The 20,458-nt window shown below is 37.5% G+C and overlaps 2 protein-coding genes across 2 annotated transcripts in view; one reads left to right on the forward strand and one right to left on the reverse strand.

Moving 5' to 3' along the window:
• Nucleotides 1-14,442: 14,442 nt before the first annotated feature.
• On the reverse strand, nucleotides 14,443-18,995 carry SrpRbeta (signal recognition particle receptor beta). Its single transcript, XM_069503310.1, has 5 exons — nucleotides 18,752-18,995; nucleotides 18,487-18,656; nucleotides 17,574-17,713; nucleotides 16,345-16,476; nucleotides 14,443-15,297 (listed from the first exon to the last, which is right to left on the reverse strand). The coding sequence occupies exons 1-5, from the start codon at nucleotides 18,858-18,860 to the stop codon at nucleotides 15,084-15,086; spliced, it is 765 nt and encodes a 254-aa protein (XP_069359411.1). The 5' UTR covers nucleotides 18,861-18,995; the 3' UTR covers nucleotides 14,443-15,083.
• Nucleotides 18,996-19,942: 947 nt separating this feature from the next.
• LOC117988679 (serine-protein kinase ATM-like) overlaps nucleotides 19,943-20,458 on the forward strand; it is a 33,577-nt gene continuing 33,061 nt past the window's right edge. The window contains exon 1 of the mRNA XM_034975846.2: nucleotides 19,943-20,009. The gene's annotated coding sequence lies outside the window, so the exon portion shown is untranslated. The remainder of the gene's footprint in view (nucleotides 20,010-20,458) is intronic.

The raw sequence follows: 20,458 nt of genomic DNA on the forward strand, positions 1-20,458 counted from the left end.
AAAGCGTTTTATACTTCAGGTTTCTATGTCGTTAAATGCCTTGGTCATGGGAAACTAAATAGAGTAAGCTCGTGTCTCTACTAAAGAGTAAACTTGCATGTGTATCAATGTGTACCTTACCTTTACTAATTATAGTACCGACGACAACGACCTCCCTGGCGCAGTGGTCTTATAAGTGAGAGGTACCGGGTTCGATTCCCAGCAGGGGTAATTTGGGAATTTATAATTTCTAAATTGTCTCTGGTCTGGTCTGGTGCGAGTCTTCGGCTGTGGCTAGTTACCACCGTACCGGCAAGACCTTGCTGCCAAGTGCCAAGTAATTTTTAGCGTTCCGATACGATGCCGCATAAAAACCGATCAAGGAAAATTCTGCAGTCAGACTTTACCATTGAAATAATAAGAAATAGAATTATATATAGGTAAAAGGAAAAGACCATTGACTGATCTATCAACGCACAGCTCAAACTACTGGATGGATCGGCCTGGACATGCAGACATCTAGGTATTATGGATATTAGACATCCGCTAAGAAAGGATTTTTGAAAATTCAACCCCTAAGGGAGTAAAATAGGTGTTCGAAATTAGTGTACCTAGACCGCGCGGATGAAGTCGCGTTAAAAATAAAAGTGATCATTTTGAACACCCATTTTGATGCTCAAAGGGGCATGTCGGCAGGCATCTCATTAAAGTGACATGAAAACAAGATACTTATACAGCAATCGGTAAAGGGATAGCTTGTTACTTATACTTACATTGTTCGGTGGCTTCGTCCCATACATACTGACTATAATTGGGAGGAACAGACGCATCTATATACGGAAATTGACCAAAAGGTTACGCAAATACCTAATGGCACAAAATAAGTAAATAAAATATATACGAGTGTTTTTAACCTAAAGGCTCACAAACATACTGTGCTTTAGCTGTTTCTATGTACAAAAATTAATTATATGTATATTATTTTAACTATCGTTGATTCTAAAACAAGTCTAACTTCACAATTTATTTTAATTTTAAGTATTTTCTAACAATGAATACAGTTATAGGTACCTAGTTCTTTAATAAATGTAGGAAAATCCAATATGATTTAAAATTGATCCAACAGCAAAAAAATTTAGTATGTAGTGTACCTACCTAAAATAAATTAACTAAGTAGGTTTCTGAGATAATCACTATACCTACAAGTTACAAAAAAGTTTAAAAAATGCTGGTATTTTCGAACTGCCTGCAGATTTTCCATATGCGATGACATTGCAGACTCGATGCCAACAAAGAATGATACAAGAAATAATTACGCCCATTGATCGTAGCTCATTAAAATGGACCAATGACTGTCTTGGACGTGGAAACACAAAAGGAGAATGCGAGGTAGGCGCAATTTGCTCCGGCGCCGCAGCCTGCCCTTTCTTATTGATATAATGCGAGTTAGCCACCGCTGAATTCAATTAGACAACCCGTTACTTCGGTATTTTTCAATTGAATTAACTTTCGATCCCATTATTGATTTTGTAATGTAACTTAACTGAATTCAACTGTCTCATTTACCATCTGAATGGAAATAATAATGGGACATTGCACATTAATTTGTTCGTTGTCAATAAACTGGATTATAAGAACCGAGGTCTTAAATAGGACGACAATTGTTATTACTTAGGTCTATAGAATGTAATCGCGGTGATAGCCTAGTGGTTAAAACGTACCGGCTCTCCTGTTGTTGGGGGTTCGGGCACACGAGTCGGGGTTCGGTCCCGGATACGCACCTCTGACTTTTCGGAGTCATGTGCGTTTTAAGCAATCATAATATATCACTTGCTTTAACGATGAAGGAAAACCTCGTAAGGAATACTGCATGCCTGAGAGATCTCTCTAATATTTCCAAAGATGTCTGAAGTCTGCTAATTCGCACTTCGCAGTTGGCCAGCGCGTGGTGGAGGTGCGACTATGACCAAACTCTTTTCATTCTGAGAGGAGAGCCGTTTTCAGTAGTAAGTTGGCGATAGGTTAATCATCACAAATTTGTACTTATCTTAATATCAAGATGTTCCAACCTAAATAACTTCTAAGCCAAAAGTGCGTATTTATTTTCCATCTGTTTTCATCAGACTTCTCTCTGTCTCTACATCTATCATTAATTTTTAAATGTCATTTATTTTTATAATTATTGATGTTTGATATTTTTATAATGACATCAGCTATCATTGCAGAATTATTGCAGATGGTGTAGTCAAAGTCAAAAATAAAGTCCGCCAAAATGGGAAGAGAAGGAATATTTGTATAGACCATAACCCTAATTTTAGTACTTGATAAAAAATCGCTTACTAAAAATAATGATCAAGAAAATTATTTTTATAAAGTCCAGGCTGCTTTTATTTTAGGAAGAAGTTATGAGAGTGGATTTTTAAGTAGCAAAAAAACAATTTCTGCACTGTCATCAGTATCTTTTCCTGAATCATCCCTGCCACCGCAGCACACACGGTGGCATCCTCCGCGATATTTCACCTTTTTAATGGCAACTTTATCGCTTCCATCGCTTTTCGTGTACGCTGTAATAAGCCCCTTCATGTCGTTATTAATTTTATACCTGTTTTAACCATGTTTTAGCAGCGTATGGCGCTTAAAGGGTTGATACTGACGTTTACTCACCGTGTTTCAGCAGAGCCTTCTCGTTTTAATGACCGCCATTACGCGTGTGATATACTAGAAGGGAACATAAAACGTGTAGCAATTTACGACTATTTTGAGAGAAGTAACTTTCATACTTTATTCATCATAAAAATATTGAGACTCATACCTACCATAAAAACCGTACCACTAATAGCTTCTTCATTTAGATGATATATTTCGGTGTGTAATTTATTTTAGTTACTGGTTTTAATAAACTCAAACATAACTACAGTAAGACTATTAATAAAACGTACCTCTTCTCGTCGATTACTGGACGCCAATTAAGACAAATAATGAAGCTGCTATTAATAATTTCTCCTTCGTAATTGTAGTTCATTACAAAAAGATCAACAGCATCTAGGAGCTGATGCATCTATATAGGGTTGTCAACTGAGCTGATATTAGCAGGATATATGTCTCGATTACAATCATGATTGTGTCTCATTCTCATGTCCTGCCAAGTGGGGTGGAATCAAACCTGCTTTTAAGATTCAATGGAGTTGGCGTGCGATTTATCTTGAATTCTTTCAAATTGATTACTTACGCAAACAATTTATTTTGATGTGCTATGCTGTGCTGATTGACGTATAGCTACATACCCGAAGTAAAGCTTTATTTTACTTTATAATGTCTACTTGGAGCGGTGATAGCCTAATGGTTAAGACGTCGGTCTCCTACGCGGGTGGTTGGGGGTTGTATCCCGGACACGCGCCACTAACTTTTCGGAGTTCGTGCGTTTTACCTCTCAAGGTTGTGTGAAGTCTGTCAATCCAAATTCGACAGGCATAGTGGACTATGGCCAAACTCCTGTTCTCAGTAGTGAGCCGGCAATGGATTGATGATAAAGATGATGAATATCTACTTACTGAAAAGGCTTTTATGTAGAGTCCCAAAATTTCAGTGCTCAACGTTTCAAGAATTAGTTTTTCAAAGATGGCAAACCTAAGCAGGAGTATGATATCTCTATAAGCCACGGCTATTAGCAGAAATTAACTGTGACACCGTATTAGTATTCGCGTCAGTCCACGTCCGGGCAATTGACAGTGCAATTACGGATTCTCATCACCTCGCCGAAACAGAACCGATCACGTCCTTGTCGGGGATAAAAAGTGGTAATGTTAGTTCGTAGGATGGACAAGAGGCCCGGGTACTTTTTGTATATCCCGTATCAATGGAAAGCTGAATGGAGGCGGCTGCGCAAAAAGCGGCGTGCCGCGTGTCGCCATTAGTATGTGCGGCGAGAGCCCAGCGTGAGCATTAATTTATTGGCAGAAATGTATTGAATAATGCACGCACAGGCCAGCCACGGCGCAGTTTCGGAGAGAGCACGCGCTCGCTTTCCGTTTGCGTCCCCTTCAATCTTAGCATAGCCGTACCACATCTCGTGTGTTAGTACTGTTACTGACAGGTTTATTTTGTAATTAAAGATCTTTGCGAAATGTTTCTAAAATAAGTAAGTAAGTAGGTATATTTAGTTGTCTACCAAGTTCATTTTTATCCCCAATTCTGTAAAACTACTGCAGGCGTCTACAGTACTATGTATATAGGTACTTCAAAGACGTGAAAATCAGGAAGATGAAAATAATGAAAATAGGTATAAGGGGCTACATATAATTATTTAAGTCATTATTAGGATAATTATTATGATATTATAATATAATTACAAAATTTTGTATAAACTACGATTAGACAAAAACAAAAGCTTTGTACTAAGATTAAGTACCTACACAAAGTCCACGAGCTTATTGCCTTTTGCCTATTGATCGGATTGAAATTTGGCAAGCAGATAGCTCTTATGACGTAGACATCCGCTAAGAAAGGACTTTTGAAAATACAACCCCTAAGTGGTGAAATAGGGGTTTAAAATTTGTGTAGTCCACGCTACCTGCCTATGATGCCTACGATGCCTACATCATAATAGCTATCTGCATGCAAAATTTCAGCCCGATCCGTCCAGTAGTTTGAGCTGTGCGTTGATAGATCAGTCAGTCAGTCAGTCAGTCACCTTTTCCTTTTATATATTTAAAGATTACATACATATACATCAATTTTGTTGCACCCGGTAGGTCGCATTTTGCATACGCTCCTCAACTGTCAGCGGATCGACAATGAACTCTCATTAAAGTCCTCCTCGTCGAGTCAATGCCTTATGAAATCCGCATTTATTTCTTTAGAATTCTCTTTTTCTTACAATACAATGTGCGTGTATTGAGACTTCCAACTTCCTGTGTAGGATGCAGATACATATTAATTTTGTTCGTTTACAATGCATAAGAATTTTCGGGGAGCATTCTTATTTCGTCGGATAACAGTTAGGTACGGCTGGTTTAAGAAGTGTTTTTATTCCTTAATTTAAGATATTTTCAATAATGTCAAGTTTAACTTTGTGTTTAAGGATTAATTTTCTGTAAGATTATACTAAGTTACTTAGCTACTTACCTAGATTAGCGGGCAGTTTTTTTATTACACAAAAATTAAGGAAAAAAACTACTTATTCGAAAATTGCGAGCATTTATTGATGTCACTTAAATATTGAAATCTATTCTGGACCGCATTAATCTAAATTAAGTTGGTTAATGGAGATTTATTCTAGCACACAATAGATGATGATAACAAACTGCATGTCAGAAGGTCTCCCTCGTGTAGGTATATCAATGTATCGATCAGTCATCGTAATGTTAATGAAGGTAGATACTTACCTATAGCCAAGGGGGACCAACAGAATTTATGGTGATTTTGTTACCAGCATGTAGGTACAAGCCATTGCCATTTTTTGACATGACACTGACGAATGTGCACATTACGGATGTGTTTAACAGCACACCTCTCGTACCTACTTGCTGGGCGTTACTTTCGACATTGTAACTTGATGGGAAAATGCCAAGTGCTGGTTATATGGGTACATAATATTATTACAATTTATAGCTAACTATATCAACTTAGCTGTGATAGCCTAGTGGTGGACGTCCGCCTTCTAATCGGAGGTCGGGGGTTCGATCCCGGGCACGCACCTCTAACTTTTCAGAGTCATGTGCGTTTTTTATTAATTAATATCACTTGCTTTAACGGTGAAGGAAAACATCGTGAGGAAACCTGCATGCTTGAGAGTTCTCCATAATGTTCTCAAAGGTGTGGGAAGTCTACCAATCCACACATGGCCAGCGTGGTAGACTATGGCCAAAACCCTTCTCACTCTGAGAGGAGACCCGTGCTCTGTAGTGAGCCGGTGATGGGTCGATCATGATTCTGATGATGATATCAACTTCTAATTGAAAAAAATACAATTAGCCTAGGGAGGTATGGATCTCAACTCCCAATCATGTCTCTAAATACTTAATAGGTAGGTAAGCCCCTGGATATCACGCGTATACTTATATAATATATAACCTATTAAGTGAATGGTAAACATATATAGCAAAAGCGGTTGTTGAATATAGCGTAGGTAGGTATGTAGGAGCCTTTGTATTAATTGACAGAATTGTAAGAACAATAATAATTATGAAGTACCTACTTGTAAATATTTCGGCATGAAGAAAGAATTAAATTAATTATAATGGTCAATAGAAAAAAGTAACTGCGCAGCTTCAGGACCTTGTAAGCTGTAAGCAGTATAACAGGATAATTATCTGAAGGTAACATACCAACGGCGTCGTCTTATACTCAGTACAATAAGTAATTAATATAACAAGAGCCAGGATCCTCAACATTGCAATGGCCCGAGCGTATCAAGACGCACCCGGTCGCGCAAAAACCTGCATATAGGTACACCCAATGCTGACCAGTTATTTGTCAAAAATAAAAATTATATCAAGATTATTATTTCAAGACGCCCTGCATCCGCTGCAGCGATACGGGCGATAAAGCGACAATAAAATATATAAATAATTCATACCGGAGAGACGCGAGTATTGATTCGTAAGAACGTGTCTCAAATGTTTTATTGCCGCTGGTATTAATAAATGGGGCAGATGTACCCCGTTGTTCTTGCCGCGATCACGTCCCGGTTGGCAGTTCAATTAATAAAAATCAAATAACTCCCAGATGGGATGCATACAAATTAAATAAAGAATGGGATTGCTTGAAGGGAAAACATTGAAGAATGTGTATTGGCTTCTTAATCACCATCATGCAAAAAAATTGTATTGTTTCTTCTTATTGAGGTGGTCGTATTTGAAATAAGTGAGATGTTCAAGTCCACAGGCATTGATATGCCTGTATGTTACGTTTAGAACTTAAGAATAATATAAGTTTAAGTAAACTTAAACAGAAAGTCCCGACTGACTCATCAACGCCCAGCCCAACCCCTTTTGCACCTAGAAAGCTGATATTTTATACAGAAGTATAAAATTTATAATTTAGTCAAGGAACAAGGCCAGAATTTTGAAAATGAGCGGTCGTTATTATTATGTCTACATGCTAGGTCAGTCACTATACCTACTTTATAGGCGAAAGATGTTGTGTATGCATCTGAGTTGCCTAATAAATTAGGGTAAAGACGTAAGACTTCGATGAAAGAGGTAACAATATGGTAATTTATTTGTCAGTTGTATGAGGATATAATTAAAAACAGAACTTAAGTACCTAATTACTTACAGGTTTTCAACACAAACTGAAGTAGATACCATTAGGGAACTATAAAATAAATTGTTATTATAAACCAACATAGGTATTGTATTCGACCACAATAAACCAAAATAATTACGAGCGACAGACAAAAAGTAGTTGAACATGGAATAATTTATTATGAATGCAATTTAAAAAATAAAATATAAAGTATTTTGGTATTCAGCGTAGTAGCAACAGGCAACAAGTTCAGCGTCTTGTATTGTAGGTGACATGCGCAAAAACAATGACGAGAAGAAACAAACAAGTAACCGACTTTACCATCAGCCAATAAGAAGATAGGTTTGAGGTGAACTTCTTTAGAGGCGGATCCAAGTTAACTTTTTACAGATATCAGTTAATAAAATTATGAAAATATTCAGTAAACTTGTTGGTAACCAATAAAAGTTTTGATGTAAAAACGGTAGGTGTTCATACCGATTGCATTCTTAACTTCCCATTAACTCTATTTTCGTCTTAGCTCGATAAATGTAGAGCTACAACAATAATAATATGTAATAGTCGAAATAAGTACCTATAATTGCTTCTCGTCGTTTATTTTGCTCCAATTTCGTTTAAGTATTTGTTAGGTAGGAAGGTACTTATTTCGTTTTAAAAGCTTATGACGGATTTTTCAAATATAGTTACTATGGAAAAGGTGTGAAAATCATAGATCACTTGTTTAATTCAACCATGACATGTCCCAGTTCCTTAAACTTAATCATCGCAGATCCACTTAAAAATAGTAGGTACGTCAATTAAACTTATTTACCTACCAGGCTACGCAATTTATAAACGTATGAGCATCCATCAAACGAGCGATTATAAGTTGAGATGAAAGCCGCCGCGGCACGAAGATTTGCCCCACAAAATGTCAACGAGGGCTCGCGCCGACAAAGACCTGCGCCCGGGCATGCGCGGCCCGCCACGGTTATTTCAAAATAATCGGTTAATTGCGCACCCTTAACGAGTCAGGGAAAATGATTGCCTTGTTGCTTGCACTTTTTTCGACAATTTTTATGCCCTGGCAACATTTTTATATATAAAAATTCTTTCTTAATCTAAAAGCATAATTTTAGGCTCGGCTTGTGACTATTTCTGTGAACAGAAAAAATTACCGGTTAAGACCGACTTTCTCAGTATTACGTATGTTATGATTGCACAAACAAATTCTAATGTAATGGTCAGGTAATGGTTTATGCTCTGGTTTAAAGACAAAATAATATTAAAGCTAAGATATAAGCTCTACTTACCTATACTTTAATCCTACCAGTGCCTACCTATTTACCATAATATTATCGTGATATTATCATTGCCGCAATCTCATAAAATTGTATTAATCGAATTGAATTAGTACTTTAGCGTATTTAATATTCATTAAGTGGATGTTCTCTGCTCTGTCGTAAACATGCAAAACCTGCAACGAAACTGACTTACGAAAGCTATATGAATATTCAATATTGCATATCTGTGGAAGCAATGAGCTCTCATTTGTTGATAAATATTGAAAATTTGCAAGCGTTTTCATGTCGGACCACACACGGAGCGGCACTTTTGAACTGCCCACGATATTGCGCGATATTTTTACGGTTCGCCGCTCACCTGTGACGACACCCACCTGAATATCATCAAAGGGGTTTACGATTATGCGCAAAAATTAAATTAAGCTCACCTAAGTATGGATACCGTCTATACGGTACTATGTTGCAGATTTCGCCTTTACCAAGTCTTATAATGTTTTAGCGAATCTCGAATAGCTCAATCCCTAATAAAATGGTTCAACATTTAGATTAGTTGATAGATTAACGCGTAGTTATTGGTAATAACAGAATATTTCCTAATAAGTAGTTTAATAATTTTAAGGCGTTATTTTTGTAAAAGTGTGACTGCGTTTATGTGTTGGATCAGCCAATAAATCTATTATATTCTATTCTAAAATTGTATAGGACTTATGCGGTAGGGAAAATAACTTCTTGACTAGACACGCAGCTTCAGCTAATGCTGTAGCGGCTCTCTACTCTGGCGTAGTAGATACTATTATATTATTATACTCTGTGGATCTGGGACTAACTGATCCATGAGTACAAAACTACAAACAAACAAGGATAGCTGAGACAGTGGCAGACTAATGGTGGGGCGAAGGAGACTCAGCTCTGAGCCTCGGAGAACTGCGGGGGCCTCCAGACATTGAAAATTTTTGTAACTAAAAAAAAGAAAAGATCCTTTTAAAAATGCCAAATATTTTCAGTAATTTAGAGTAAGTATATATAATATCTGTCCCGGCTGTACTCACGTGTTTAGTCGACGTTAGCCCGACTAGTTACGAACCCATCCGGGGTCCTTTTTCAAAGGAGTCAGTAGTAAACGCTAAAATTTAGAGCAATTTGGAGACCTAAAAAATTATATTTATAAGATTAAGGAAAATATTTCACGCTCGCTTTGCTCGCACTTATATCACATGAGTTGCACACAATGCAGTTTCAGATATCCCTAACCATAGTTTGATTATTGGTCTCTAAATAACATTATTGATTCATTATTTCCTTTAGGGATAAATTCAAATTTCAAATCGACAAAAATAGAGAATGAAAGCCTCATTTAGTGATGCCGCTTGGGCCTATGACGAGCTTTGTCCGTCAGCCGTACCCTTCCTACTGCAAAGGAGGAGGAGTCTCCCTATCATAATCTTCACTAGTTCACTTGTAAAATTCAATTTGAATTATTATTGTTGAAACAGTGCTAACTTTTTTTTCAGTCGCACTAAAAATCTAAAGTTATGAGGCGTACATCGTACAAAAAACACTTATCTTATCTGCGTGTAAAGTAATGTAAATGTACCTGCCCATCCGGTAGCAATAGTGGTATGAAAAATTGTTACGAGCGGCTTTAAAGCTGAACGCCTATTAATTATTTTACACGCGAACCAACTTTTGATGCTTCTTTGCTTATCGTATCGTACACACTGCATATCAAAGTGATATGGGCAATCAGATGCACGATGCCATGAAGGTGCACCGTCAAAAACTCCCGAGAAAATGCTATTATTGACATAGGTACAGTCAAAGATGAGAGAAACTCATCTCTGGGTACAGTAAAAGCAGCGGCAGCGCCAATTTAGTAAATGACAAAAAGAACGACATGGTTATACCATTGGGTTATACAATGTTCGCTAGTCCAGGTTAATGTACAGATAAGTAATAAGTACTTACCATTACATATTAAATCCTCCTGTAAAGCACTTCTGTAATGGTAGTAGTTTTCAAAGGTATGATAGAGATAGGCTACTGATGACGTCACCAGTCACCTATATGTATTTTGACGAGTGTACTTTTTAATATTATTCTTCATTAAATAATAAGACGTGCTCGGCGCAAATGACGCAGACAACGCAGTTTCAGCTTTCAGGTAATGTGCGATCAGTTTTACTTGTACGTTCGAAGTCATAACCTGCCATCCAACCGCGGGATCGAGATAATTAACCCGCCGTTTAAGATCCATTGATAAAGGTTAATTCACCACTAAAACGTGCTAAAGCAAGGAGAAACGTAAGGTAATCTACCTGTCTAGATATGCAAGATAAACAAAGTTTATAATATATTAATTATGCAGAGTAGAGAGCTGTTTTATCGCAGTAAACGACGATGTTTTATTTCAAGTTAGTCATAATCAGTGAAATAAGTAATAGGTCATGAAGCAAGGCTAGCTTTGCTAAGTATATTTTTAACAGTTTATTACATTTTCTCTACTCACTAGGCAAATAGTTTGGAGCTGACTGATTGCCTCCCATATTAGATATAATATGTTATTTAGGTACCTATGTATTTTAGATCAAGCATTCAACAACGCGTACTCTTCGCGTAGGTAGGTTTCGCTTGCCACCTTTCAGTCAACCTCCGCCCCCAATACAGTTTACATATATGGGTTTGCATCCAATTTAACTCCGATAAGTTAGAGGTGCGTGCCCGGGATCGAAACCCCTACCTCTCGAATAGCAGGCGGAAGTTTTAACCAGGTTATCACGGCTCCACGGCTCTATTATTTAAAATAGTTGATTGTTGTGTATTGTATATTAAATCTATTGTAAAATACAAATTGTGCCCAGAGAAAGTGATTGAATTAACTCTTCCATTTTTCAATGCTACAAACGCCACATTGTGTGGACATTGAATTTGTCGACGTCACAGGCTTCCTTCCTTTGTGCCCACAGCGAATGAATGGGACGACAGGAGCTGCTCGGCTATGAGCGTGGGTAGGTTGTTATTAAAGCTTACCGTGGGAACATAACCAATAATACATACATAAGTAAGTTAAGTAGATATACTTACACGTCAAAAATGCATGCCAAGTATACTTAGGTAGGTAGGGAGTGTACAAAAGAGGCACCCGTCATTCAGGGAGAATAATGGAGATGGATTGTCAAGCGAGCCGAAGCTGAATTGACAACTAAAAATCTAGTAGGTATAAGGTATACCAAAACTGTGGTGCCTAAGAAGAAAAAGACCTACCTACCTACTACCTAGTAAGAAGGCCCTACGCATCGCAAGCTTACTACTGAGCGCGGGTCCGTCTTTGAATCAAAAGAACTTGGCCATAATCTACACACACACACACACACTTTTGGGAACATTATGGAAAATTCTCAAGCATGAGATGTGCCTCGGATTCAAATCGGAGGTATGACGTACATAATGTCAAAGAATTCCATTGTATAACTTGGATTTGGATCAGATCGCATTAGAGCGTAAGCAATATCCGAGTTCGGTCCAAGTTTTTTATATCCGTATTTTCGCGGACTCGGATCGGATGCGTAACCGCTCTTAGTATCAAGAACCGATAACCAATTCAAAAGCACTATGATTAAGCAATTTCGCATTATAAGCAATACATCAATTCACCCCACTTGCATCCGGAACACAGAAACGTTCGATTGTGACTTCATTTATCTTCCGAGTAATGAATGCAATCATAATTTAGCGTAATGGGATGCATTTGGTAATGTTCATAAATTGCGTCGATGTACGTTGCCTCATTATGCTTGCACGTCTTCCTGGTACGTGAACAAGTCACTTTAGAAAAAAAAGTAATTGCCTCCAATTGCATTGAGGTAATTAGGTATTTTTGCAAACAAATATCAGCCCCCCGATTGTGTAAGAATAACCATTTCATGGCTATCGCAATCGTCAAGAATTTCTGCCCTTTGATTGGCTGTGAAAAAATGTAAACAGCGAATCAACCAATCAATGGGCAGAATTTCTTGACGATTGCGATAGCCATGAAATGGTTATTCTTACACAATCGGGGGGCAGGTCAGTAAACCATTAACCGATGCAGGTATTCTAAATTAGAGCTACTAATTAGTATACTATTTGGTTTTACCGTAGGTACAATATATTGTCTTACCTACCGATCTACTGGATGTAATAATTAAACATCATCATCACCAACCCATCGCTAGCCCACTAAGCACGAGTCTCCTCTCAGAATAAGAAGGATTTTGGCCATAGTCCATTATGCGGGCCAAGTGCGGATTGGCAGACTTTACACATTTTTCAGATATTACGGAGAACTCTCAGGCATGCAGGTTTCCTCACAATGTTTTCTTCACTACTAAAGCAAGTGATGTTTAATTTGCTTATCATACACATTACTCCGGATGAGGTTTACTCAGAGGTGCGTGCTCGGAATCAAAGCCCCGACCCCACGAATACGAGGCGGGAGGCCGACGCCTTAACCACGAGGCTATCACTGCTATTATAAGAATTACCTAAAGGAGACTTTTAATAATCAGATACGCAATAAAATTAGTTTTACGTTAAACTCAGATTAGGTATATCACATTAAACTTTTTGTTCATTGTATAAGAAAGCTCTTACTTCCCTATAGAAGACATCAACGCGCTCATGGCATGTTTTAAGGTTCCTTCTCAAAATGCTATAAAACGTTTGTGACTTCAGCTGTTTGTTCATCCATCCGTCACAACTGCTTATTTCAGTAACTACTAATGCTATCGACAAAATGTCGAAATAATGCTAATGCTGCTTTTTTATTTATTTATTTTATAGTCCTCGACAGGTCAAGATGGCAATCGGGGAGGGAACGCTCCGCACAGCCTCTGCGCTAACATGGTGCGGGCGCGGGTGTGCGGACTGCAGCGCGTCCGCCCGCCTCATAACCTGATTGCCATCTCAACCTGTCGCGTACCTACTTAGGTATACCTATGTATCTGTAGAAAAATAATATTAAAGAGGCGGCACACGATAAATGATTAATTAATAAAAATCGATGAAAGGGTAGGACATTCGTTGTTAAAGCAACGAAATAATGACAGTCATGAATATGCATATTTGCACCTTGCACTATCTCAAAATATCGCTCGACAATATATTTTTATTGTTACGTTTTTCAATTAACCTTTCACCCCTTTCGCGATATCCGATAAAAACGTTATTGAATAGGTCGGTACTGTCGATAACTTATGAATATGCAAAAATAACAATTAAGATAATCATTTATTTGCTTTAGTCGTGCTATACCGAGTCATGTTTCAGTAATTATTTTGCTTGGCCATCTTTCTTTGTCACTGCCATTTTAGAGGGTTAAAAACATCAATAGCCATATCTAAACTATACACTGCACCTGGATGTTAGTTCCTCTTAGAAACCGGTAGGTAGGTACATAGCGACATTTAACAGGATTTCGGTTTTTTAAAAATCCCGTGGGAACTCTTTGATTTTCCGGGATAAAAAGTATCCTATTCCTGAAAGTTCGGTTGAACACTCTCGCAAGTCCGCGACAGCGATAGGTCGAGATGTAAATCGGGGTATGAGGCGGGGGACGCCCCGCACACCCACACGCTCGCCTGCACCAGGTTAGCGCTGGGGCTGTGCGGGGCGTTCCCTCCCCGATTGTCATGACTTAGGTCACATCTACCGAGTTTACAATGCGTTCGGTGTAACGCCGTACCTTTACTACCCTATGGTCGAGCGATCCCTTCAGCTAGAATTCATTCAATACGACGACGTGACGTTTTGTCGGTCTCGACGATAGAGACAACGCTTTACGAAACCAATCTACATAATTATTATCTGCCGCGTACCTACTGTACTTGTTTAGAAAGTAATAGTGATGAACAACGGTAGGAAAATCATTGGAAATTTAAATAAGAATAAGTTATATTATTTTAAACGTTTTTATTCATAAAATATTTCTTACAAAAATAGGTTCAAAATGCATAAATTTAACAATCAAGTCTTACAAATTACTCATGTCTAGCGCATGTTAAGTCTTCAAGCGTTTATTATGCCAAGTGCCTTCTAGCAAAACTTGCAGAAGCTTTGGCAAGTCACTTGCACTGTGTGAAGACTCGAGGCAAGTCAACTAGAGTTTGACATGATAATGATATCTGACTTCTGCAAGTTTTATTGCTAGTATATACCCTATCCGCGGAAAAAAGTTATAGTCAAAGTTAAATCATTTATTCAAAGTAGGTACTGCAGTACTCTTTTTGTCTTACTGATAATAATTGATTACGTAAAATTAAAACTAAAGCCACGAACGAACACGTCGTAAACGGAACTTTGTTTTCCAATTGAATTTCGAATGTTTTTTTGAAAAAATGTTCGTGATTGGTTGGTAGCTCAATATGGTTAACTCCCACTTAGATCTTTGCCTCTTATCATTTGTATAGGATTACGTAACAGAGAGGGCGCTATGCTAATTTCTTTCCGTAGATAGGGTATAGTGTAGACACTTGGCTTTAGGAAAAAATGAGAACATAGGACAGAAAATGAGTTTATTCCATTATTATGGAATACTTTTTACAGTTTGGCAATCCAATCATGTATGCCCTGCATTTCTATGGGATCATCGTCTTGATCACCCATATTTATGGAACTCTCCAGAACATCCACTTTGCAGCTGAGGTGGGAAAACTCGAAGTCTTTTCCGGCCTTTCCGAGATATGTCATGTTATTGGTCTGAGAAGGATCCACTGACTCCAACTGGCTGGATTTGGTCACACGGACTAGGTTTCTGTAACAATAAAATTGAGGAGCTGGTGAACAAAACCAGAATCATCATCATCATCATCATCATCATCATCATCAACCAATAGACGTCCACTGCTAGACATAGGTCTCTTGTAGGGACTTCCACACGCCACGGTCTTGCGCCGCCTGAATAGTCCTCTTTTAACTCATTTTTAGAGTTCCCTACAACAGGACCCTATTACTACCGCTGTCCGTCCGTCTGTCTGTCTACCAGCAGGATGGACTTCGTGAACCGTAATAGGTAGTTAAAATTTTCACAATTAACAAGTTCAAAGTTTTCATAAAACGTAAACTAATTGAAAAAATCCTATTACAATGTAAAGGATTATTTAAATGATAAGCAAGCTTGGGAATGGGTTGCTTAACGGCTTTGTGATAGTTAATTTATGATTTCTTAAAGGGGTGATAATAAAAAGAATACCCGGCTGAGTTTGTTGTGGGCTCTTCTCAGGCCTGGGCGCGTTTGGAACCCTCGTAGCTTTAGTATTAAGTTTGCGAAATAATTATCACCACTATATCTTACAAATCCAACAACTGACAATCGAAAAGAATAATTTATTACCTATTTTGAATAAATCATTTGACTTTGACTTTGACTAACCCATTTCTTGTAGTTAAAATTTTCAGAGTAACCTATTTCTTATTTTCTTCAGGCTCGCACTTGACCATTTCTTTAATTTTAAGTCAGTGTCTTAATCTAGTTACGTCAACAATGTATTCTTAGTTTCGTCTAGTCTTGTTTGTTTGTGTGTCACAAACATTTTAAAAATCAGTACCCCTACCCATATTACAAATGCGAAAGTGTTTGTTTATTGGTTTGTCCTTCAATCACGTCACAACAGAGCAACGGATCGACGTGATTATTTGCATGGGTATATTTAAAGACCTGGAGAGTGATAGGCTACTTTTTTCCCGGGAAATCAAAGAGTACCCACAGGATTTTTAGAGAACTAAATCCACGCGTACGAAGTCGCAGGCATCAACTGCCTAGTTATTTCATAATGGTATTAGTAAATAATAAACCTCTTACATTTCCTTCTCAAGTAAGCTCTTGATGAGTTGCCCTCCTTTCGCCATTGGTAGATCTTGCTTGTTGCACAGAATTAGTAGAGGGGGGCAGTTCCTCTGAATTACAGGATCCACAAGTATCGTGTACAAGTATCTAGAAATAAACATTTTATGTCTGTAAGATGAGACAAAAGCATGTTATAAATATAATTGACTAGATTAGTCTATATGTACTAATATTATTTGTTTGTTTGTAATCAGTATGCTCTGAAACTACTAAACCAACTTCAATAATTCTTTCAAAATTAGAAAGTTACTTTATCCAATATAAACTTCTTAATCCATACTAATATTATAAATGCGAAAGTGTGTCTGTCTGTCTGCTAGCTTTTCACGGCTCAACCGTTCAACCGATTTTGACGAAATTTGGTACAGAGGTAGCTTGCAACCCGGGGAAGGACATAGGGTACTTTTTATCCTGTAAAATTTAAGAGTTCCCACAGGATTTTTAAAAACGTAAATCCACGCGTACGAAGTCGCGGGCATCAGCTAGTAATATAATATAAAACACAAAAGATGTTTCTACCCAAGTATGTCCATTATAGACTTTGAAATCATGCATTCAACCGATGTGCCCCAAACCAGTTTCATCAGAAAGGCAATAATGCGAAGATGGTTTTAGACAAACAAAAACCAATGCTGTACATTACAGCATACGCATTTTGAGAGGATACCTGTGCTCAGTAGTGAGCCGACGATGGGTTGATGATGCAATTCTACAGTATTATAAAATTTGGTATGAGCTCTTCTCAGATCTGGGCACGTTTGGAACCCTTGCAGCTTTAGTTTTACTTTAAGTTTATGTAATTAATTATATCGCCATTACATTACTATCTTACAAATTCAAAAATTGACAATCAAAAAGTGCACATCATCATCATCATCGTCATCACCCGATAGATGTCCACTACTGGACATAGGTCTCTTGTAGGGACTTCCACACGCCATGGTCTTGCGCCGCCTGAATCCGGCAGCTTCCTGCGACTAGTCTGATGTCGTCCGTCCACCTAGTAGGGGGTCTTTCAACTCTGCGTCTTCTGGTGCGAAGTCACCATTCCAGCACCTTGGGACCCCACCATCTATTATATACGGTTTTACAAACTATGTGCCCTGCCCATAGTGTACAAAGGTACCCAATTTGAATAAATAATTTGACTTTGATTAATGAACAAAAATAAAAGAATTATTTACTCAGCCACATCCCTAATCTCCTTCTGTATAGAAACAGAATCCACAACATATACAATGGCTTTAGCACTGTGTTTATATTGATCAAAGAACTTGTTCCTGAGGCGCTCTTGACCAGGCAGATCTACAATCCTCAGTGTTTTCTGAAAGCAAATGGCAAATATTCTCAGTATGTACCTGCTAATTGTAAAACTATGTATAATGCATACATTTTGAGATCTCACTCACCATTTTAGCTCCATATTGTGTCAACTGTCTTGTCAAAAGTATGGTTCCCTTTTAGATTATGGACTAAAGTCATACTTTCAACATGACGGTAGACACATAGAGCTAAAATGGTGAGTGAGATCTCAAAATGTATGCATTACCTATAATAAGCTAATAGTTATAACACTACACATTTTTGTGTTATTATGCATGTTACACATGTATGTGGTCTATTATGCATATCAACGATTGTGATAGCTAAGCAACATTGACCCAAACCAGTAACTGGATGGGTGACAGATTTTGGACTTTTGATTTCCTCAGAGAGGAGTTAAGTAGTCAGTTATAGTTATTACTAATTCTGAAAATAATAGTAAAACCTAAGAGTTGAAATCTCTTTCTCTTATTCGAGTTGTATGCAAAAGTATCTGGGAACCCAGCACATTTGATTTATTTTTGTTCAGGGTCACAGGTTCAATGACAGCATTTATTTAAAACAATTATGTTGACTACATCAAATATTTATAATAACAGTAGGTAGTAAGTACATGCTCGGAAATATAATATAGTTGTTGATCTGATTTATTTCACAGTGACATTATCTGTTTCTTTACCAAAATGGGGTCCAATAAGTCAATGACACCAGTGCTTGGTGTTATAAAAAACGTACGTTTTTATACCTACTTTTTTAGATGTTACTTTCACTTACATTATTCGATGTATCATAGTCCTCAATATTTTCTTTCATAGACGTGAACGTTTGCCTGAATTCAGAATATGCAAGTCTAACAAACAGGGATGTCTTGCCGGCGTCTGAAAGACCGGTGAATAACACCGACCGACGCAAATGGCGACGTGACGATAAAAACCACCAAAATACTGTAAAAAACAAGAAAGAATTCAATTTTACACTCAATATCAATAAACATGAGATTTGGATAGAATAGTTGCATATTTATCCCTATATAACTTACGGAGAGTAACTAAAAGCACGACCACACTTAGTAAGGTTATGTACAATGGATCTTGTAACATGGGTTCAGTATTGATGGTTTCCTTAATAACATCTTTTTCGGTCTCCATGGTGTAATTACTGAACCTTCTTATTAGAAATTACAATATACAACAATAATTTAAATTTTACCAAATTTTACAGCTACCTATAACAAATTTTAATTTTCAGTGACCCCTATATGTTAATGGTCTGTTATATTACAAAGTACTCTGTGGTGTCAGTGACGTTCACATCACTGACGTGACCAGAGACCGTAGATAGAGATTTTATTTTAGAACCCTTAGGCCGGCAATACACGTCAGGTTTTTTCATCAGGTCCGATACAGTCAGGTTACCTGAAGGCACGGCGATACACGTCACGTGTGCATGTGTACGGAGCAAAAAGAACTGCCGTGTTTCTTGCTGGTTCTTCTAAGGTAGGAAAGGCATTCCGAACCAGTAGGTAGTAGATGCATTTGACGATTCAAAAGAACTAGTAAAAGTTCAATAGAATAAATTTTTTTAATGTGTTTATCTGCCCGAATAGCCTTCATAATAATTATCTATGTAATTAATAAAAATGGCATTTCGCTATGTATATATTGAAATTCAACCAAAAAGTTACAATAAGCGGCTCAATATCATAATTTTTCCATTATCTGAACCACAACTATACGTCCACTCAGAGCCAACGCTAGGATGCAAACTGGCAAACTGGAGGGAAAAACCTGACGTGTATTGCCAGCCTTAGAACCTTGAACCCTAGAACCAGGCGACGTGTATGGTTTACCAGCTATTAGATGGTATTTATTTTTTAATTATAATATGAACGTAAAAAATAGATCGAAAATAATATCATCTAAACCACCGCAACGAGGCAGGGTGCCCAGAACGCTGGTAGCGTTACCTCGTTGAATGGCCAGACTAATATGCTGACCGAGGTAACTGCCAGCCCTCCGGTTTTTTTGTAAATACTCATTTACTTCATATTTGTTCCTGAAAGATAATTTCTGAATTTTCCCAGATTTGCACAGTCTTGTGGTTGACTTCAGGTTACACGCACGGTGTAAATCTTCCATTACTCTCCAATTATAAAGCTAGAATTCAGACCTATTGAAAACTAATAAAATAAAAAAACTCAAATGTCAATGTCAACTGTCAATAAGAATTTTGCGCCAGCGGCAGCGGCCGGAATTTTCAATTTTGATTTGGTTTTTCCCAATTTTGAATTTTCGCAGGTATAGTAGAATTTTCAGAATCCGATCATTATATTTTCTTTTTTATAATAGATTTAACAATTTCTGTAAGTATGTATCTGTTGTCAGTAAACACCTCAACCAGGACCTTTCTTTACACAATATTTACATGTTTAATAAACTATCCACGCCTAAAACTTATTTATGATTTATCTAACTTAATATAAATGAATAATCCAAACGTTATATGCCTGAGATTTAAGCATATTGCATTTGGATTTCAATGACATTATAATACAGTGTTCATTTACGTTTATTTTACGGAACTACTCATTTTAACTGTTTCCACTAGTTGCTATAGTTTGCTAAACAAAGTATTAAGTGTTAAACTAGTCGAATCATATACAAATAAGGTACACACGGCCTGACTATGTGTCATATAACTTGTTAAGACTTTATAACAAGGTTTTTGTTTATTGTATAGGCTAGTG

Source organism: Maniola hyperantus, chromosome 15, assembly GCF_902806685.2.
Source record: "Maniola hyperantus chromosome 15, iAphHyp1.2, whole genome shotgun sequence".
NCBI lineage: Eukaryota > Metazoa > Arthropoda > Insecta > Lepidoptera > Nymphalidae > Maniola > Maniola hyperantus.